This window comes from Dermochelys coriacea, chromosome 6, assembly GCF_009764565.3.
Source record: "Dermochelys coriacea isolate rDerCor1 chromosome 6, rDerCor1.pri.v4, whole genome shotgun sequence".
Lineage (NCBI taxonomy): Eukaryota > Metazoa > Chordata > Testudines > Dermochelyidae > Dermochelys > Dermochelys coriacea.
The window spans coordinates 87729819-87752834 of NC_050073.1; the positions used below are offsets into that span (position 1 = coordinate 87729819).

Sequence of the window (23016 nt, forward strand, 5' to 3'; positions counted from 1 at the left end):
CTGGGAACAGAACCCAGAGATCTCAAACATTGAGTGCCTTGCTCTGACCAAGCGGACAGTGAATAAGGCTGTGACGCAGGTCTAACTTTTGGATTGTGCTGGAGGGGTTGTATGTCACAACTGGCATTCTCAACTCTATTCTTACCTCATGTCATAATTCTAGCAACCTCATTATTTGAATGTTCCTGGAAAAGAGAATGAGGCAAGTGTGGAATAGGGCAGTGAAGATCCACACTTCCGAAAAATCATCTAAAAACTTCTACTGTACACTTGCATTCAGAATAGCTCCTTCAATTAAAAAGCTGGTAAGGGGGGGCTCAAAATAAGTCTCATAGTGAAACATCAGTTACAACTTTAACTATCAAGTTGTGACAGCTCTTCCACAATACTTCACACTTCTGCAGCTCCTGAGCTCAAAGTGGGTTATAAACATCATATCTCTCAATCCCACGATCCCCCCATTTTACAATACAGAAATTGAGGCAGAGTGACTAGCCCAAGATGACGCAATAGGTCAGTACCAGAGCTGGGAACAGAACCCAGGGATCCCAAACATTGAGTGCCTTGCTCTGACCTCTTGATAACCTCATTCTCTCCCCTTGAAAAACCAGCAAGCCAACCTGCATATTGTCGAAGAGATTTCATCACTTACACTTGGGATTGATGTGATCTTCAACATTCCAAAGGGCATTGGGAGTCTCCTTCACATATGGAGTGCAGGTGACTTCCACCTGTTCCCAGCCCCTGAGGAACAGCAGGACAGTCAGTCACCTACCTCCCGAAGGAGAGCCACGGTTTACAATTCACAAAAAGAAAAGGAGTACTTGTGGCACCTTAAAGACTAACAAATTTATTTGAGCATAAGCTTTCGCATTCAAATTGACATTCCTCCCACAAGTTTAGCTACCAATTAGCACCAATTGCAGCATCCAACCTAACAGATTCATTTCTGTGTACCCAGAAGTCCTGCCTTATCAGAGTATATAGGACAATTTGCCCGTTTTAAGAAAAAGTTGGGACACCTGTAGGAGGTCTTAAATACTGGACTCTCCCTTTAAGAACATGACGTCTGGTCACCCTACCTCTAGGAGAAGTTTCTTCCTATCCTCACTCTGTTAGCAGGTGGCTTAATTCCTGAAGCATGAGCTTTACATCCCTTGCAATTTAAAAAAAAAAAATCTTAACTTAATTGCTGATGTTCTCATAATCCATACAAATGTCTAATCTTTTTGCTATACAGTTGGCTTTAATGTTGTCTTAATGTTGTATTTTTACTACGCAGCTGCAGTTGGCTTTAATGTTGTGACAATCAGCTCCACAGGCTAAGTTTGTGCTGTGTAAAAAAATATTTCCTTTTTATTTGAACACTGATGCCAGAGGCAATCAGTCCATTCTGAGACAATGAGTTCAAACTCTGAGATCCTTTTTTTATATCAGCCTTATTCCACATGTTACCTCCCAGGAGATTGGGCCTACAAGAACAGTCTTGATAACTGTAATGCCTCAGGCTACTCAATCACTGACCATCAGAGAGAGCACTATCAGTGTGCATAGGCTTTTACAGAGATCTGGAACAAATGAAAAACTTTCCTCTTCCAGAGCCACTTGTTGCATCTGCTTTTATACTCCAGATCTGTGCTCACACATAGGAGAGAAGGGTGTGGGACACTATTGTGGTCCAGGTCTTCCCATTAAAAAATGAACAGGAACCAATATAAATATGACAGCAAGGGACTGTATGGTTCAGAGGATTGTGGAATGGGATATGGAGCCTTTAACCTGTAGGTCACTGGTGGCTCCTACAGCTAAATGAGCTGGTGACATAAGAGTCGCAGTTTCCAAGGGTCTATGTTGCAACCATCCTCAGCACAACTGTCTCCCATGCTGGCAATTTTTTTGCAAAGGCCAAAGATTGATGGCTTATGGAAAATGATCTCATCACTCATGCCTAACGCAAGCCCCCCTTGAACAGGACTAAAGCACACCCCCATGCTGATATCTGGGATGGATCTCTTGGTAAAGGACTTTATTCTCCAGAAGTGCCATTTGCTAGCCCCTTCACTGTAGTGGATTTTATAACCCTCATCCAAGATTTCACTCTGATTTTCCACCTTTCAGATGCCCTTTTCCTTTTAAGAATAGAGGAAAAATATAAAGATGTATATTCTCTAGCCCAAATTAAAAACTGCCGCTGAACAAGGGGATCTGGTGTCAATTGTGTAAGAAAAGGAACATCAGCTGCTAGCATGAGACTGTTGGCAGGAAGAATCACAAGATCAGAGATTATTTACCATTTTGGCAGCGTCTTCCCAGAGGACCCAAGTATGCAGCCTGTGGCCAGATGGGTCAGTCGGATCTGACTCCGTAGGACTTTAATGCGTTTCCCAGCCTTCCTGCCCACAACCTCAATCCGCCAAAAATCGTTAGCATCTCCTGTTCCATTCTACCATTCAAACACACCACCAAAAAGAACACAAAAGCATGTGTCACTGGAGAACAAGACACAGAAAACAGGAGCGTCTGAAACTTTACAGTGTTGACAAAACTGAGTGGATCAGACCCAGCTTAACCTCCTGAGTGTTAACAATAAGGATTCCCCAGCAGGAAGAGATTTTTTTATAGACACCAGCAATGCATGATGTATCCATGCTTACTATCTACCTATGTATTTTCCTCACAAATCCCAAAATTCTTTGCTTCAACTTCATATGTGGCTCTCAAGAAATGAAGTTACATTTTAAAAGGATTTTAAACCGGATGGTTTGGCTGGGTAGCATAGTGTGTTTATTGAGTAGTCTCTTGCCTCTGGGCATTTAAAACTCAAAGCAGATTTCATTTCCAAGAGTCAGAGCACTGCTCAGTTTAGACCCTAGAAGCCATTTGTCTATACCATAAGGCTATGTACAGAAAATAATAACTAACTGTCAGTGCAGCTTTAAAGTTAGAATTTAAAGAGTCTGCTGCCAAAGCTAGGGTTGTGGTGATAATTTAAAGCTATTTCTTTGTTTGTGCACATTTTGGAAAGATCTTAATTATGTGCTATTCTAACTTACACACCGACATACATCATGTATTACCTGTGTAATGAGCTCCAACTTCCATTATAACCTCCCGTGTACTTTCATGTATTGCAAGTGTTCTCATGGATAAGAAACTGGCTAAGAGACAAAAAACTAAAAGTAGGAGTAAGTCTTTTGTCTTGGGATGAACCTCCTCAAGCAGAAAGAAGTATTATTCTTACTATTCACTTACTATTCCATATCCAGTGACCTGAAAGTGTTTCCTTGTCATGGGGGCTTCTTGCTGGTGACTGTGAAGATTTCTAGAAGTCCTGAAATTAAATTACAAGTAAAACACAGTTTTCAGTTTTACATTGAAAATGGTTTGTGTGAAGAGCTTTCATTTTGGTCATCAATAAAGATTTATTTATACAGATTCCACAGAACTTTATAGGCATTACAAATTTATTTCTGAACCATATATATAGGAATCACTTCACAGGCCACGTTCAACCACCTCTGGAAGTGTTCAAAAGCGTACTGATCGTACACACTACAGTTTAGGACATAGAAATGAATAGTTCAAATGATACTGGGAGGCAGAATTTTAAGAAGAATACAATTACCCAGGGCATTAGGGCTAACATCCCTGTTCTTGCAAAACATGCCATGAGGTCTTGACCACTCTTGATAGTTAGTTTTATTTTCCATGCAAAAGACTGCACCCTCTAGCAGCACAAAATCTCCTAGCACCATGCTGAACCATTAGGCTAGGACTAAATAGAAAAAGTATCACTTGCCGCATCATTTGTGCGGCACCTAGGTTTTTTCTCGGTTCTTCCATCCCAAGCCAAGACCTCCTCTGCATGTGAGAGTTGACAAGATCCAGTGTTGCCAACTCATGATTTTATCACAACTCTCATATATTTGGTGTTTTTCTTAAAGCCCCAGCTGCTGGAATCACGTTATTATTTAAGAATCTCAGCTTTCCCTTACAAAAAGTAAGTTTCTAGCTCTCATGGTTGCAGAGAAAAGTTTGAAAACATGGACCCTCAACAAGATTCAAAAACCAAAAGGCAATAAAAAGCACCCAATATTTACTATTTTTTAAATCTCATGATTTTGGGGGGGTCTGATTAATGCTTTTTGAATGCTTGGGGAAGGCAATACTGAAGGTCACAGAGTGATATAGCTCAATTTGCAGGTCAATAGAAATCCTGTATATTTAAATAAATGAATGCTTAGAGAGGACAAACTCCTCTGTTGTGCAGTGAAAGGAGGGGAAATGCAGATTTAAAACCAGCACACCAGGGTTCCCTGCCATTCATTGAAGAGGAAGACCTCAAGACAAGCCTGCATATCATTTTAAACAGTTTCACGGCTGTAGTCTCAGTGTCTGACTGGAACTTCAGCAGGGACATGCCAGGTAAGCAAGGCAATAATGAGGGTACTTTTTGCCCCATATTCCCAGTATGTTAGGCAAAAGTTAAGTACTAATCTTGCTTGACAAACTGGAAGGGCGGGAAAGGTCTGGACACAAACAATAGAATTAATGGTCAGAAATTCCTGTCTTGCTGTGCAATAGCCCTTAACTTTGCATACCATGCAGCTGGACAGATTTCTCAGGAGCTGCAGATGGTTCTCTCAAAAAGAAAAATACTTCATTGTGATGTAGCTGTTTAGAGGTCTCTCATCTCAAGAAAAGACAGCGGCTCAGAGATCCCATTCAAAACATGGGACTGTACAGAGGGAAACTCCACAAACTCCACGCTGGGAATAGAGATATGGAGAAAAGTCTATAGCAGAGGCTCTCAGCCAGGGGTCCAGGGCCCCCGGGGGAGCTGCAAGCAGGTTTCAGGGGGTCCTCCAAAATAAACCAGAGAGCAAGGCCAGCGTTAGACTTGCTGGAGCCCGGGACACAAAGCTGAAGCCCAAGCCCTGCTGTACAGGGCTGAAGCCAAAGCCTAAGCCCCACAGTGCAGGGCTGAAGCCGAAGCCCGAGGAACTTAGCTTTGCGGGACCACTGTGGCGTGGGGCCCCGGCCAACTTCCCTGATTGTTACCCCCTAATGCCATCCCTGGCTTTTAATCTACTGGATATGCAGAAAAACAGTTGTGGTGGCACAGGTGGGCCAGGGAGCTTTTATGCATGTTGCGGGGGAGGGTGTTTCACAAAGAAAAAGGTTGAGAACCCCTGGCCTATAGCACCAAAGAACTTGTTGAAGGTTTGTGCTAGCCTAATTCTAGTCATTGGCAGGTCAGATCTCATACCACCATCCCCATTTACCAATCCTATGGAAAATGCTAATTCTGTTCAACTCCCAGAAAACATGGATTGGGAGATACAACCTCTTATATTTTTCTATGGTTTCTTAAACACCTTACTCTTTGTGCTCCAGCCGGATAACATCTCCATGCCTCACAAACTCCACAGAGTGGGAAGGATCTAAATGATCTGCTGGCAGAAAAACAGATAATAGCACCAGGTTTAGAAAAGAAATCAATACTCTTAGAGACGGTTTCAGAATGCTGATCCCAAGCCAAACAGGGGATGCTCTTAGCAAACTCACTTCATTGGACCACAGACTCGATACAACCCCTAGAATCAGTCTAAGGACCAGTCCCATCCGTTATCCCTGGAACCATATAATGGCAGCTTCCAGACAGCAGATACAGCCCTAAAATAAAAAGATTGGCTGCTCCTGGGTATGCCAGAAAGGCTGAGAGAACAACACTCAACATTCAGCAGATATATACTTTAAATATATACCAAGGGTTGTTTTTTTAGCAGCAGCCAATCAACTTTAATCTTCTTAAGCACTGCTAGTGCAGGAAGGAAACCCTAGATACCAAGCGTGCATCACATATAGTTTCTGTGTTCTAAGATATGGTCTGCATAGACAACAGGTCCCAACGTGCAATATTCCATTTTTACCAAAGCAGCCTTCTACTCAGATCAATAGAATATTGCATGCTGGGATCCGCAGGCTCTGTGGGCCACACATATGAATTAAAGAAAACGATATCTGCAATCTGCCCCATTCTATACCTATAAATTGCAGTCATTGGTCATCTGGCACATTACTAATGCAGCCATCAGTTGAGCAAAGTTAGGACATTTCCCCTGTACAGTCTAGGAGGAATATGAAGATGTGATTGATAAAGGATTTTGGGGGGTGAGGGAGATTATTATTTGGGAAGAGATCCAAGAATATAGTAGTAAAAAAACAGAAGTATCAGTTAGACAGTCCACTTTGCTAGAATTCGGTTTACCTGTGTTGGAATCATGTTTCTTTATAACCCACAGGTTATTCAAGTCCTTGTGTAAATAGGCAGTGACCTGGAAACACAATAATAAACCATTTCATTTCACCAACATGCCAGGATCTAGCCAAAGTCCAAGATCCATCCATCAGCAGGGCAAAAATACCAAGTGCATCCAGTGCTGATACAATAAAATTAAATACAGGATAACTTTGTGATGTTGTCCCTGAATTATAAAGTCCTGGCTATTGGACATTGTTTAACACAGACACATCCCTCACTTGTTTAATGGAGTTATGTGTTACCAATATGTGTCATGTCACTTGTAGCTGCAACATCACTGTCTGCCTCTCCCCTACTGCTCTGCGAGTGCTGTGCATCCCTGGTAATAACTTCTAAATGATATCATAGAAGCATAAAAATGTAGGACTGGAAGGGACCTCAAGAAGTCATCAAGCCCAGCGGCCTCCGATGAGGCAGGACCACGTAAACCTAGACCATCCCTGACAGGTGTCCTTGCCATCCCTGACAGGTGGCCAACTTGTTCTTTAAAACCTCCAATGATGGGGATTCCACAACCTCCTTTGGAAGCCTATTCCAGTGCTTAACTACCTTTACAGTTAGAAAGTTTTTCCTAATATCTAACTTAAATTTCCCTTGCTGCAGATGAAGGTAGGACAAGAAGTAATGGTCTTAATGACCTATCTATATGGTTCTCTCTTTTCTCTCAGTCCTAGTTCAGAGGCTCTTTCCACAACAAGATCTTCTGTTCTGCAAACACAAACTTCCTGATATTCCTCAGCTGACATCAGAAATCCTGGGCCTGACATCTCGATCACTTCCACAGCAACAAACTGCAAATATCACCAAGGGATGGTTCGAATTGCTGATTGGGAATAAGCAGCAAGTGCAGATATTGAGATCCTATTTCTAAAGTAATTGTTCTGAGTGATAGACAATGGAGGAAAACGAAGCAAATAGCTGTCAACATCTTTCATTTGAGGATCTCAAAGCACTTTATAGACACTAAGGCATGCATTGCAAAACATATCTTCTTGGGAAATCTGCTGAGGAAGCAGATTTTGCTGGGGTGATGCTTAGAGAAAATCAGAATTTGCTATATTTTTGTGCTGCCTCATTCACTAGTATTATACGTTATGGGGTTGCTGATTCTCTCTTTGGTTTATCATCATTTTAATTAATTATTTATCAGAGGTGTCCACAGAGTTCAGACTGGAGCCTCTTACTACTTTTAGTTTATAAATATAAAGAAATATAAAGCTAATCTAATGAACAAACCCTCACAAACTCCCCAGTCATTTTCATCATTATCCTCAAAACAGAGATAAGGAAAGAGGAGGAAGTTACTTTCCAAGATCACAGAGGAGGTCAGTGGCAGAGCTGGGAACAGAAAGCAGAAGTCCTGACTCCCATTCCTCTGATCTTACTCTTAACAATGCCCCCTTCAAGATCAAGAAGTGAATTTGCTTTAAACATAAAGATTTTCACTCTTTTCCATGAGCTGGCAGCTGCTCTCTCTTTTCATGTTGTTTTGGCATGCAAGAAAACCTCCTTATTTTAATGCATCCTTAATATCGCAGGCCACCCGTCCTGCTGTAAGAGTGGTATGAATTCAGGCACCTGTACTGCTAAGATTTCCAAACAAGGGCAAAGCTCAGCACCCTATCCCCACCCCCTCATGTGGTGCTCAGAGGCCAGCATAGAATATAAGTACTTATGTGGTCTCTATCACCATGATGTCTCAGTGCTCAGGGCAGTAGGTCTTTAGGAATGTCATGCTAAATCTCAAGAGGGGAACTGTAAAGAGTTGCATCTTCCCAAGCAGAGTGATAAAAGACCATGACAGCGGGAAAGGGCAGCTGCTTTTATTAGAGGATATAAACCTTCAGGAAGCTCCAAAGTCAGCAGAGCATGCTGGCTGCAGTGAGAGATAGTGGTAGAGTGACGCACTAACCTGCTGCTGACGAGCCCCCACGCCTTCGGGATACAGGTGCCAGTGCGAATGAAGGTACCCCCCTGCCATCCGAAGGTTCTTCATTGTGATCACAGAACCATAGGCCAGGTCTGAAAGGGGAGACAACAGGTCTTAAGGAGCTCTCCTGTAAAACGTCATCTCACAGTCAAGCTACAGTGCGGTGACTCAAGGTATAAACGCCTCTCTTTCTTTTGAGGCAAGCCTATTTTCCTTCTCATGCATAATTATAATCAGCTCACTATCCCCTTACCCACCATCATCCACCACGATCTATTAAAAAGACAAAACTAGACTGAGGCACAACATTTGCATTTCAAAAAAAAGTGGAAGAGAGGGAAGATTTTCCAAACCTAACACAAATAAAATGTTGTTTTTATTTTTAAAAGATTAAATCACAACAATTAGAGTATTTGGGTTTGTTTGTTTTTCTTCTTTACAGGGACATGGTCAATAAGAGAACTAGTCAATTTAAAAAAAAAAGTTTTAATAGCTTCAGACGCTGACCCTGCAGTATCCTTCTGACAATTTTTGTGGCTCTAGGACCACATCTTACCGTATTTAAAAATGTTCTCTCACTTGTTGCGAAGGCCTCAAACAATAAAAGAGGAGAAACTGACTGACTATGCTGGAGTCACAGTGAAATTGAGTATACACATACTGCTGTCAAATATACAAAGTTACACTGAGAAAACAGAAAAGGAAATTTCTTTCTAATCTTTAATTTCCAGGAATCTTTGATATAACTCTTATTACAAGAGTAGGCAAAAAAATAAAGAAATAAAGAAATAAATAAAATGCAGGAAATAGTTTAAATCCTTAGTGTCACTTACAGCCACTCTGTGCCCATCAACAATACAAAGGGGCAGTAAAGCAATTAACCAGCTGCCAGGCAGCATCAAATTCGCTTAGTGTCTCTTTACCACCTTCTCTTACAGTCCCTAGTACTGGAGGCCTGGCTGAGAAAAAGAGGATGTGGCCAGAACATCATTGCAGTCTGGTGATCTTCAACTGCTGGATCAACCTTTTGGAGCAGTGGACAGTTGAGCAAAAGTTAAAGCATTCTTAAAGCTGCTCTAAATTGCTCTGGGGACTCAATGGCCCCTAGCTGGCTTCAGGATCCGGAAACCACAAAAGAGGCATACAGCCGTCTTTGTCCCCTAAGTCCAGTCCTGCACTGAACACAGCACAACTGGACCAGAGGAGCTGGCCTTAAGTATGAGTTTTAAGTTGATGGTGTCTCTTTAATGTAAGCCTTTCCCTTGCAGGGATGGAAATCCAAGCACATTACACTGTCTTAATAACTACAAAAAAGGTAAAATCGACATGTCAAAAGTCTTATTTCACTGTCCCTGGCAGAGTGAAGGACAAAAAGTAAAGCAAAAACAGACATGGCAAAAAATAGACTCAAGCTTTAGCATTATTTCAGTTTTGTAATGGCACGTGTTATTGAAAACATACAGAAGAAAGTATTAACAGGGCACTGCAGCCTGGCACATACACATGCATCCTCAGCATGCATGTTACAGCATTCAGGCTTTTTAATATTGGGGGCTGTAATTGCAGGTCATATGCTTGCTCCTAGTCATGCGCCTTACAGGAAATCACATATAAAGGCTTTGTGCCTCTTGGAGGGGGGCAAGCAGGAGAGATTTAGGATTAGGGAAGGATCCTGAAGGGGGCTTTCCCAAGTATTCACGGTCTACTAAAGAGAGAGGATGTGTCCGCCCCATTCCCAGCTGCAAAAAGTGGTCCCTATGTGATCCAAAGAGCCCCTCAATGCCAACTAGCAGGGGGCCCACCAAACTGTAACTCATATGAGGCCTGACACACTCACTACCCCCAAAACACTATTGTCATAATATTACTCCTGGGGGAATTCTGCATTAAAAATAAATAAAAATTCTGTGTGCAATATTTTAAAATGCTGCAAATTTTATTTGTCAATAAATAAATGTGGACGCTCCAGCACTGCAGTGGGGAGCACAGGTCACTGGCTCCACGGAGGTGAGAAATCACCCTGCAGCCCCCCTTCCCTCCCCAGGACAGGGACTCAGTGGTGAGGCTGCACCTGACCCTGATATAGCACAAGTGGTGGGCCTGCTCCAGAAACACCCCAGGGCCCTGACCCTCTGTGCCAGGCAAACCATGTGTGGGCAGGCAGGCTCAGCCCAGAAGGATCCTAGTGTGGAGAGGCTTAGTATGGGGAGGGGTCCAGGTATTGGATGAGAGGATTCTGTGTGGGACAATCTGGGTGCGGGAGGCTCAATGAGGGATCTGGATGCACAGGGGGTCTCTGGGAGGTTCCGGGTGCAGGGGCAAAGGGACTCTGCAGAGGGCTCCAGGTGAAGGTGGTTGGTGGTCAGCAGGGGAGGAGGGAGAGTTGGATGCTCAGCTGTAGGGGTCTGGTTGCTAGGGGAGTGGGGGATGGGGGTCCAGGAGCAGCTGGTTGGGATTTGGTATGATGGAGGTCCAGGTGCAGGGGGATTGGGGCTCATTGGGGTGGGGGTTTGATGGGCCGGCTTAATGGGGGAGCCCCAGCTGCTGCAGCCGCCAAGGGGATGCTGCATGCCAGGCACCCACTTTCCCCTCACCCATTCCCCTTCTCTTCTCCATCCCATCTCCCTTTCCCACTGCCTCTTCCCCCATTCCCTCCCTCTTCCTTCCCGCACTGTCCTCTGCCCCATCCCCCTCCCCTCACTCCCACATTCCCCTCCCCTGTCCTATCCCATCCCCTTTCCTTTCCCACCATCTCTTCTCCCAAGCTCAGCACACATAGGTGAGGACAAGCAGCATTAGGACCCAGGAGATGGTGGGAACGTGATGGTATGTACCAAACCTTTGTGGTTCCCTGCAGGAGCCCCCTTGGCCTACTACACTCCACCCTAGGAAAGGAGCAGTGAAGGTATGTCCCCCAGGCATGCCTAGAGGGGCTGTATGGAAGCAGCCAATCTGAGACCAGCAGGCTCAGATAAAATGAGCTTCAGAGCCTTAGCAGATCAGCTCCTGGCTAGGACCAAAGGGGCAAGAAAGGGTGCTGCTCTCTGTCCAAAGGAGCTCAACTGGCTGCATTTGCTTAAGAAGGGAAAGAGAAGGGCTGAGAACTTTAACCCTGAGGTAAGAGGTGAAATTAAAGGGGCCAGGTAGGAAGAGGCCCAGGGAAGTAGCAGCAATGAATTCAAATAAGCAGAACATGGCTGCTGTTTATAGGGTTCCTGGGTTGGAAGCTGGAATAGTGGGTGGGCCATGGTTCCTCCACGGACAAAGTGGTGTAAACCCCGAGAAGAGGACAAGGCTTGTTTGGAAGCCCAAGTGAAAGGCTGAATTTAAAGGACAGAGAACTGAGGTTGAAGACACTGGTGAGAGCAGATAGACAGTCTTGGTTGGATTTTTGTTACCTAGAAGGGGTTAATTAGGATTGTGTGACCTGGCCAGAGAGCCAAGCTACTGGAGACCTGCCAAGCAAGGTCGACAACCCACAGGGGGTGCCAGGAGTGGGAAAAGGACTGCAGTACTGCACCTAGTAGCAGGAAGCACTCAACAGATGAGTGCCCCCTGCTACAGGGTAATATAAGGGACCAAAAAGACATTTTAGTTATAAATCACTTAAAGAACTAAAAAGGCCAGAGCTCTTGGAATCTATGAAAGTTGGATCCTTCATCCATGTGGGCTGAAGTCTCTGGGAACTGATTATAGGTGAGAAATTGCCTGAGACCAAGACTGTAATCTGTTAAGCTTTAGACACTAGAAAGTGTGTTTTATTTTGTTTTGTTTATAACTATACCTGTCTCTTTTTCTCTTGCTTAGTATTACCTAAATCCCTATTCTTTATTATTAAATTTATTCTTGTTCTATTACAAAGCCATTTCAGTAATGCATATTAAAGTGAAGTGTGAGTCATCAGCTAACCCAACAGGCTGATGTGTACGCTGTCTCTTTGGAGGCAGCGAACTTCAGTTCTGTGAGTATCACAGCAAGAGGGACTGGACACTGCAGGGAGACATCTGGGGAACTCGTGAAGTGGGATTAATTGATTGTCATCTGCAAGGCAAGATTTAGACTAGCAGAGTTTCGAAGCGTTTGCTGGTGATGCAGATAAACAGGTGTGGCAGGGAGCTGACACACAGCCTAATCTCTAGCAAAGCTCACTCTTGCTGGTGAATATGTTGATCAACTAACAACTTCTTTTGATTTTTTAAAGACATAGTTATGTGCCAAGGTTAGTCTAAGAAATTTACTTCCCCAAGGAACTGGACACTTACGCTCTGGAACGGAGACATTGTGAAGATTGTTCCCAATCAGTCGGGACTGAAAGGCAGAGCTGAAAAAACCATCCCCGGGCCCACTAAGAGAGAGCAAAGAATGTACAGACTGTGAGACTGTGGAAACAAGTGTGCAGAACTGAAATATGCATTACCAAATCATTTTAAAGAAGGAAACAGATAAGACAATTAGTCTGCCTCAGAACGCCGGCGAAAGAGAACTTCAGCTCCTGTAGGTGTCTACCTCTCACAATGGGCTCTGACTCACTTGGCTATGACAAATACACTCTCACAGGCGATTTTCAACAGCTTCAAGGTTTTGAAAGGGTTTCTATGGCCATCAAAAGTTAATCCTTTTAATTCTGTATGAAGAACAGGAAGTTTTGTTTGAAAGTACCACATTCCTTGACTCACGGTCTCACCTTGGGCAAGTCACAGCCCCTCTATTGCTACTATAGACCCACTCCTGCTGTTATACTTGTGGTGAGACTACCTGACTTATACCTACATGTCTGAGGAGTAAACAGAAAGAATTCATAGCTATTTAAAAATCAGCAAGATCTATTACCATCATATGGCCAATCATCACCTTGACAACCTTACTAATCTGTCGCACCCATTCCCAATGCACAGAATCAATCTTTTTTTTGGAGACACCTACCATATTATGAGTAGAGCTGGTCAGAACATTTCTGGTGAAATGAAATTTCATCAAAATAAGCTATTTCATCAAAATCTGTGTGTTTTGTGGAGATGTAATAGTTTCAGCAAATTTTTTTTTGTCAGGGAGGTTTTTGGATCCAGAACCTGGGTGTGTGGGGGTGGAGAATACTTTAATTAAGAGTACTAGAGAACCAAGTTTAAAGTCCCTTTTTGGTCCTGATTTGGCATGATCTGAGATGAAAAATCTGCTCTGAATCAGGCAGAGCAGGGACTTGAACCTTAGTCTCCTACATCCCAAGCCAGGACCCTAAACACCAGGCTATAGAGCAGGAGTGGCCAAACCATGGCTCGTGAACTGCATGCAGCTCTTTTACAATTAAATTGTGGCTCACGAGCTCCTTATACTCCCTCTCCCCGCCCCATTCTTCGCCAACAGACTTGGGGCGAGAGGAGCTCAGGGCTTCTGCCCAGCAGGGAGGAGGGGCTCGGAGCTTCAGCAAGAGCAGGGTTGAAGCCTCAAGCCCCAGCAGGAAGCCCCAGCAAGCACCTCCCACAGGGCTGGAACCCCAAGACTCCTCTTCCTGCAGGGCTGAAGCCCTGAGCCCTGGCAGGCGCACCCCATGGGGCTGGAGCCCTGATAGGCATGTCCCGGCTCTCGAATGTCTGAAGATTGTCGTATGCAGCTTGCAGCTCAATAAGTTTGGCCACCCCTGCTATAGAGTGAGACTGGCTTCTCAAACCACACAACTTCTGTTTGTGTGAAAACATTTGAAATGTTTTGTTTTTCATTCAATGCAGAATGAAAACAAAATTTCAAAACCCTGAAAGTAGCCACCATGAAACAGAAAAGCTATCTTCCAGTCAGCTCTCATTGTGGATACTACTGAAACCAATTGAACAAATAAGAGGAAAACAAAGGCATCTGAGCGCTGTATCACAATCTGATTAGGGCCAGAATGGAAGGAGGGTGATTAAGATACTAGGCTGGGACTCAGAGGAGGGTTCTAATCCCACCTCCCCCACTGACTTGCTGTGTGACCTTGAATCAGTCCGTTCCCCTCACTTTCCCCATCTGTATAAAGGGGATAATTATGCCAAATAATGCAGAGGCGGGGGAGCTGTGCGACTTAATTAACATCTGCAAAAAATTTTAAGATACTTAGACGGAAGGAGCCAGAGTTACTATTACAGTCTCCACTTAAATAGCTACCAAGTCTCTGTACAAATAAATATATTAAGCTGATTAATTAAATCTATTTGGATCTACTTACACTGGGCAGGGAACCATGTTTAAGCACAGTTTCTGAACTCTGTGCCAGATGAACCAACTACTACTAACATGATTTGGCTAGCTAGTGTGCACAGAGCCATCCCTGTAAGAACTACATTTGGGCAGGAATCTAGGCTAAGATGTGGCTTGTAAATGTGCTTCTGATTCTGAAAAACTTTAAAATTACTAACGGCAGAATAAACAGTGACTCTCAATTTAAAGGGAAGGGGAGGTGACTTTCTTCTGTGCTGAGGGAGAAAGTAAGGAGGAAAGTTTGAGAAATACCTTTTATTTAACACTGCAAAGTGAACAGCAAACTGAGCTGTGTAGAGTGCGAGTGGCAGCAGGATGAGGCAGAATACACGAGCCAGCAAGTGTTTCCCCAGTGCGACCTGCAGACAGAATCCAAATCAAATAAAGCAGCAGCAGAAACCCTCCTGATTGCGACTGCCAGGAGTGCCTCTGGGAGACTATTCATACAAACTACCATGGCACACAAGACCAACTAGTTCCTTAGCAAGCTGCAAAACTCCTCCAAAAAGGTTGAGGAAAAGGTGGAAGCCAAGCCACACTCTCCCAATGTGCTCCCCGAAGAGTTGGCCTCATTTGAAAATATGGGAAAAAATAGTTTTTATTTTGAGAAATGCTCAGCACCCACTTCTGCAACTGAAGCCAATGGGAGCTGCCCAAGATCAACACCTTTGAAAGTCAGGCCCATACTGCTTATATAATTCATTGGGGTAGCACAGGACTTGAAAATAAATGAAGGGTGGGAAGAAGCTTGTGGAGTAGGAACTGTGGCTATGGGGTGAAGGGAGAAAACTAAAGCATGGGGGAGGACCAATTTATCAGAGTTTTGGGGAAATCCTGAGGCTTTCTCAGATGTGGGTCTAAAAATGGCTTCTTGATTACCCAAATTTGCTAAGAATTTGGATTTATAGAAGTTAAGGCTGCCAAAATCAGGTTTAATCGGTGTCTATTTCATCTATCTTAGGTTTTTGTAAGTACTTATCATTTAACTATTAAGCTAAGCAACTCATCTCCTAACACCAAGGCAAATTATCTTTAAACTAATAGGGAAAACACTGACTATGTTTTGTTGTGATCCAGATCCTGTACCCACTGAAGTCAATGGAATATTACTCCTGGGGGAACTCTGCACCACTGTGTAAAGCAGAATTTGTGCATAATTAATGTTCTGTACAGAATTTCATGTTTCCCCTGCAGAACTGGGGCTGGAGAGCTGCTGGCCACTCCTAAGGGCTGCTGTGCTCTGCAGAGCCCAGCTCTCCAGCTCGCTGTTAGTGGAGCACCCAGCCCGGCAGATCCTCATCAACCCAGGGTCAGAAGAGGACCCAGGAGACCGAGCTCTGGCAAAGGGTGAGGAAGGACAGGGCTGCACCATGTCCCCTGGCAGGACAGTAAAGAAGCTGGGGGGAGTAAAGGCTCTGGGGGGATAGGGTGTCTGGGATGGGAGTGCCCTTTGGCTATGCTCTTAGGGAATGGGGAGGTGCGGGTGTCTGGGCTGGGGGGGGTACTCCACAGTTGAAGTCTGGGGGTTAGGGAGTGCAGGTGTCTGGGCTGCAGGTTGCCCCATGGTTGGGGTCTGGTGGGAAGGGAGTGTGGGTGTCTGGGGGTGTCCCACAGCTGGACTCTGAGGGGAGCAGGGTGCAGCTGTCTGGGCTCTAGGGGGATGCCCATACAGTCTCCTCCAGCACCTCCCAACTGGAACTGGGTTGTTGTAGGTGTTTGTTTAACTCTCTACTCCTGCGGGAATCTTTTTCTAAAGTGTCTGTATTGTTGACATACTTGTTCACGGGTATTTTAAAATAAATTACCCAAACAATTGAAACTGAAATTATTATATTGTGTTATTCTGACAAATCAAATATGCAGAATTTTGCAGAATTTTAAAATATTGTGTGCAGAATTATTAATTTTTTGGTGCAGAATTCTCCTGGGAGTAGAAGATGCAGTTGGCTCTTGCAGTTGGAAAACATCCAGCCCAAAGCATCAGTTGAGCACCCAAAAATCACTGCCACTTTTGAAAATGTTGGCTTAAATTACGTAACCAAAGCCACAGTGTCGATCAATGTCTGAACTGGGATTAAAATTCAGGAATCTAGTCCCCAATCCCATGATCAGATCAGCACAGAACACTTCTCTTTTTACAAAATCTCTTTTTGTTACAGTAAATATTTTTACTATTCTCAATACAAATACAAATAAAAAGAAGAAAAATATGATATCACTAAAGAGCACTGAACAAAACAGAGCAGTAGGCCAAGATGAGGTGCAGGTTCTAGAAATCAATTTTTTTTTTCCAAATAAATGACATGTAAACAAACCAAACTAGTTCCATAGGCAATATGGAGAAAAGTTATTCATGCTTTTAGGCTTTTATGTTACTAGTTCTTTTTCAGAGTAACTGACAAAGGGTTGTCAAATAATTAATTATTCAGCAAGTCTCTCTCTTCAGGTGTTGGTAAATTTCTTTATATATTTTAACCCGCAGGGGTTCTCTTTTGCTGCCAACAGCATAAATTAAATCACTTTGCAGCTGTCTGTGACAGAAACCTTAGAGATGATGGATTTGTTCCATTTCAGATACAATTAACTAACTATTCTCAAGAAATACCTCTCTGGAGCTGGAATGCTGCATCACTGCAGCTCATATTGATTTGCATTACTCAGGGAACACAAACCACAAGGCAGGGAGGAAAAAAACAATGTTTATGAAATACGAAAAAGGACAACACCAGTAAGTGAAAGAAATATAATTTTCAAACTTCAAAATAGGCTGGGACAAAAGAATAATTGAATTTTTTATTTATTTATTTTTTTAAAAGATGTGCTTGAATAGTCTCTCTCTCTACTGGCTGCAAGATCTTAAATGGGATATTGAAGACATCTCTGAGGTAATAAACATCAGATTTCACAGCCCACAATTTAAAGTCAGAGCACCTGATCTTTCCTCTTTCAACAACAGCATTGTCAAGTTACCCAGAGCCTAAGAGCTGCTGCGCTGCATTTATGAAAACGGAGAAGGGTTCAGCTACCTTTATCTTCAACACAACAGTGTATCCCGTAGAGACTGCAAGTCACACAGTATACACTACAAGTAAGCCACTGGATCCCAAGGAAGCTTTACATACCCTCGCAGTTTGTGCAGGCTGTATCCTTGTATTGCAAATTAAGACAGCATCAACTTGCTCCATCGCATGCATATTAGGTGCAGCAAATGAGAAACATCTAGCGCAAGGGTAGTCAATAGGCAGACCATGGGCCAAATCTGGACCGCCAGATGCTTTTGAATGGAACTTGACATTTTTTTTAAAACTTATTATCATTATTGTTATTTTCTCTGGAGTCTGGACCTTGACCAAGAAATCTGAACCTTAACAAAAAATAATTGACTACCCCGATCTAGCAGGAAGCACTTCTCTTTAGAAGGCCACACTGTAGAATTCCAGATGATAGCTAACTATGGTCTATTGTCTGGCCATCCTTGACATGCATTTAATCTAGAATGAAACCAAATGCACACAACCCAAAAGGCAACAGATCTCTCCAATGAACAATGGCGACCCCTTCAGTGTGCTCTGGGTGCATTAGATCCTGCTGACATAGGTTTTTCATTATACCTCTCAATTCCAGGTATCATCTGTCTCCAATATCTATCAGCTGTCTTCTGCAGACAAACTGATAGCAAGCTGTTTTCATGGATATCAAAAGCAGGGAAGTTAACAAGGGGGAAAACACTAAATATAAAGAAAAATTCTGGACACTCACCAGTGACAGGCTGAGGTCCCCCAGCAACTCCCAAAGATCATAAACTGTGTTCAGTCCAACCAAAAGGACTACAAAGAGGCCAACAAACTTCACCCCTATCGCTCCAGCAAGGTTGACCCCAGTCAGACTCAGCCAGAACCACCAGGGGGTAGAAAACGGCCTACACAACAGACAGAGCAGGTCACTGTTTAATGATGGCTACAAGCGCAAACAGCACCAATTGAAACAAACAGGAAATCATCTGCTCAGAGCAGGCCCTGGGCAACTGCAAAACCTGTTCTATTTCTCAGAGGTCTTTCACTGGAAGTGGGGAAATAAAATTGAGATATTTTTCATTAATTTTGGAAGGGTGCAAGAGTGCCCTTATTTTGATGTTTGCAAAGGGACTCTATTGAAACCTGGCCAACCCTATCTCTCTTCAGGAGGGCTTCAGGAGGGGAATTAGAACCACAGCCTACAAGCTGACCTAATGGGTTTGGAGACAGTCCATATACAAGAGGCCAGGATCTGAGAAGAATGCTACAACTCTTGCTCCATGTCATGGCAAGGACGGAAGAGTCAAAGGGCTGTGACATGGGAGGGGAACAGATATTGGCTATGCTCCTCCTTGTATCTTCCATAGGGCTTCCATCGGAAAACTACTAGCTTATGCTCAAATAAATTTGTTAGTCTCTAAGGTGCCACAAGTACTCATTTTCTTTTTACTGGTGTAGAATATCTTCCTATCCACAGCACAAGTGGTAACTACAGCAAAAGAAACAAGACTAAAACCAAACAATACGGAAAAGATGAGTGGAGATGAGGAGGTGGGTGGTAGTCTATTAGCTCCTCTCCCACTGACTCACTACCTCTGGGTATCCACATTTTGCTCAATCAAAAGTCACATCAGCACTAGCCAGAAGCCAGAGGGCCACTCCTAATTTATATTAAATGGAGCTATTTGCTGCTGCCCCAATCTTGAACAAAGAGATAACCAATGAAAAGTACAGATCATAGCACAGAATACTTCATCTTGAGCTGATCAGATGGAGCACAGTACACTAAGAGTTTGTAGTTTACAGGTTACATGCTCCATGTTGTAAATGAAGATGGCTGCAGGTAGCATTGCATGACTTTAGATGGGCCACACTAGCTATGTCTGCTGTAGTCAGTCACACTGAGACTCACACAGTCAATTCTACAGCACATTTCACACAATGTTACAGACCACAAATGGGTAAAGCTTACTTAGTTATCAGATCATCTGATTTTGGTTCCATTGTGGGGAAGATGCCCTATGTGGCTCCACCTTACATAAACTCTTCAGGATCCCCAAACGCTCTGTCAGCAGGATCATGCTTCTTGGATATGCATAGAGTAACTAGCCTGGAGCACATTCCTGCTTCATTCAGAAATCTCATGTAAACACTTCCAAAAATGATAGGATACCAATCCTTGAAGCCCAACAAATTATGCTATTTTATAACTATTCATGGGCTCATCGTTATGAAAAAGTAGAGCTCCCCTGGCCTGGAAACAAAGGAATTGGGCCCTAGAAATTGGGGCAAGAGGACATATAAACGTCTTACCATTAAGGGCAAAGCAGATGGTAAAATGTAACTATTCTACTGCTCTGACCACATCATGCCCTCCACTGGCTTCCCTTGTTGTCACAGGAAGTTCAAGTTTCTTGTCTTTACCTTCAAGGCTCTTGCATAGTTCCATACCATCAATATCTCTGTGAATGCTTCCTCTCACACTAGCTTTCATACCCTATTCTCTACTCAATCCTCTCTCCCAAGTACTTCCTATGTCTTTCCCAGCCTTAACCTCTTTCCACGCAGCCATGCGAAGAAGAGGATCATGTCGCCTGGAGGGCTTCATCTCCCTCGACCATGGGCTGCTGTTCTGAGGACTGCTGAGAAGAAATTCGGTCCACCTGTCAAGGAAGGGGAAGAGTATCTTTGGATACAGACTGGCTAATCTAGTGAGGTGGGCTTTAAACTAGGTTCAACAGGGACAGGATACAAAAGCCTACATGCAAGTCCAGAATAAGGAGACCTGGGAGAAGGGTCAGAATCTGGAAGAAACATGGGAAATCATAGCAGGGACAAAGGAGAGAAAAGAGGGACAATAGAGGGGAAATATAATGAACATCTTAGATGTCTGTATACTAATGCAAGGCATGGGGAATGAACAGGAAAAACTAGAAGTACTAGTGAATAATCAATTACAACATAATTGGCATCACACAGACTTGGTAGGAAAATTCATATGACTGGAATAACAATATAGAAGGGTACTGATTGCTCAGGATAGGCAGGGGGGAAAGGGAGATGTTGCCTTGTATATCAAACATGTATACACATGCACTGAGCTTGAGATAGAAGTGGGATGCAGACCTGTTGAAAGTCTCTGAGTAAGGATAAAAGGGTAAAAAACAAGAGTGATGTCATGGTAGGGGGTCTACTATAGACCACCTCAACAGGAAGAAGAGATGGATGGAGCTTGTTTTAAACAATTAACAAAGTCATCCAAAGCACAGGACTTGATGGTGATGCGAGACTTCAACTATACAGAAATCTGTTGGGAAAATAATACAGTAGGACACAGATTATCCAACAAGTTCTTGAAATGCATTGGAGAAAACTTTTTATGACATAAGGTGGAGAAAGCAACTAGGAGAGAGGCTGCTCTAGATTTGATTCTGACAAACAGAAAGGAACTAGTTGAGAATTTAAAGGTAGAAGGCAGCTTGTATGAAAGTGATCATGAAATGACAGAGTTCATGATTCTAAGGAATGGTAGGAGGGGAAACAGCAGAATAAAGACAATGGACTTCAAGAAGGCAGATTTAAGCAAACAGAGATAGTTACATACTATGGGGAGCAAGTCTAAGGGGAAAAAAGATTTCAGTAGAGTTGGCAGTCTTTTAAAGAGACACTATTAAGGGACAAGAGCAAACTATCCCAATGTGTAGGAAAAATGGGAAATATGATAAGAGACCACCCTGCCTTACCCAGAAGATCTTCAACAACCTAAAACTCAAAAAAGAATGATACAAAGAGTGGAAACTAGGTCAGATTACAAAAGATGAATATAAAAGAACAACACAAGACTGCAGGGACAAAATTAGAAAGGCCAAGGCACAAAATGAGGTTAAACTAACTAGGGACAGAAAGGGCAGCAAGAAAACATTTTACAAATACTTAGAAGCAAAAGGAAAACCAAGGACAGCGTAAGCCCTTTACTCAATGAGGAGGGAAAGACTAACAGAAAACACAGCTATGGCTGAAGTGTTAAATGTCCTTTTTGTTTCAGTTTTCATGAGTTTAGCAGTGATCAGATGAATAACACAGTGAACATCAGGGTAAACAGGGTAGGATCTGAGGCTAATATAGAGAAAGAACAAGTTAAGAATTACTTAGACAAGTTAGATGTCTTCAAGTTGGCAGGACATGGTGAAATGCATCCTAGAATGCTTAAACAACTGGCTGAAGAGATCTGTCAGCCATTGGCGATTATCTTTGAGAACATGTGAAGGATGGGAGAGATCCCAGAGGACTGGAAAAGGGCAAATATAGTACCTATTTATAAAAAGGGAAATAAGAATAACCCAGGGATTTATAAACCAGTCATCTTAACTTCAGTACTGGAAAGATAATGGAACACATAATCAATCAGTTTGTAAGCACTTAGAAGGTAAGGCAATAAGTCTTCTGATACTGTCTCACATGACCTTCTCATAAGCAAAGTAGGAAAATATAGCCTAGACCAATCTACTACAAGATGGGTGAACAACTGGTTGGAAAACCATATTCAGAGTAGTTATCAAATGGATAACAGTCAAGCTTACTGGGAATATCAAGTGGGGATCTGCAGATATTGGTCCTGGATCTGGTTCTATTCAATAACTTCATAAATGATTTGATAATGATAATGGCATAGAGAGCACACTGATAAAATCTGACGATGATACTCAGCCAGGAGAGGTTGCAAGTGCTTTGAAGGAAAGGATTAGAATTCAAAATGATTTTCACAAATTGGAGAAATGGTCTGAAATAAATAGGATGAAATTCAGGAAGGCCAAATGCGAAGTATTACACGCAGGAAATAACTGCACAAATACAAAATGGGAAATGACTGCCTAGGAAGCAGTACTGCAAAAAAAATTCTGGGGGATATAGTAGATCACAAACTAAATATGAGTCAACAATGCAATACTGTTGTAAAAAAAGTGAACATCATTCTTGGATGTATTAGCAGGAGTGTGGTAAGCAAGACACTAGAAGTAATTCTTCCATTCTATGCAGCACTCATAAGGCCCTCATCTGGGCACAGCACTTCAGGAAAGATGTGGACAAACTGAAAAAAGTCCAGAGGAGAGCAATAAAAACAATAAAAGATTTAGACAACATGACCCAGGAGGAAAGATTAAAAAAAATTTGGTTTGTTTAACCTGGAGAAGAGAAGACAGAGGGGGACATGATAACAGCCTTCAAGTACATAAAGAATGTCATAAGGAGGGTGATAAAGTGTTTTCCTTATTCACCAAGAACAGGACAAAAAGTAATGGGCTTAAATCGCAGCAAGGGAGATTTAGGTTGGACATCAGGAAAAACTTCCTAATTGTAAGGGTAGTTAAGCATTGGAACAAATTGCCTAGGGAGGTTATAGATTCTCCATCATTGGAGGTGTGTAAGAATCAGTTAGACAAACACCTGTCAGGGATGGTCAATATTACTTAGTCCTGTATCAGTGCAGGGGATTGGACTAGATGACCTATCGAGGTCCC

The 23016-nt window shown here is 43.0% G+C and overlaps 1 protein-coding gene across 6 annotated transcripts in view; it reads right to left on the reverse strand.

The window, feature by feature from the left end:
* POMT2 (protein O-mannosyltransferase 2) overlaps positions 1-23016 on the reverse strand; it is a 46870-nt gene that overhangs the window by 15873 nt on the left and 7981 nt on the right. For 5 of the 6 annotated variants that reach the window (XM_043516243.1, XM_043516245.1, XM_038406703.2 and 2 more), the window contains 9 exons: positions 18243-18402; positions 14736-14842; positions 12518-12600; positions 8238-8347; positions 6272-6338; positions 5384-5456; positions 3253-3331; positions 2292-2443; positions 653-744 (listed from right to left, as the gene is read on the reverse strand). In XM_043516243.1, the coding sequence (XP_043372178.1) occupies positions 653-744; positions 2292-2443; positions 3253-3331; positions 5384-5456; positions 6272-6338; positions 8238-8347; positions 12518-12600; positions 14736-14842; positions 18243-18402 (923 nt within the window). The remainder of the gene's footprint in view (positions 1-652; positions 745-2291; positions 2444-3252; positions 3332-5383; positions 5457-6271; positions 6339-8237; positions 8348-12517; positions 12601-14735; positions 14843-18242; positions 18403-23016) is intronic. The other variant, XM_038406702.2, reaches the window with a different exon arrangement.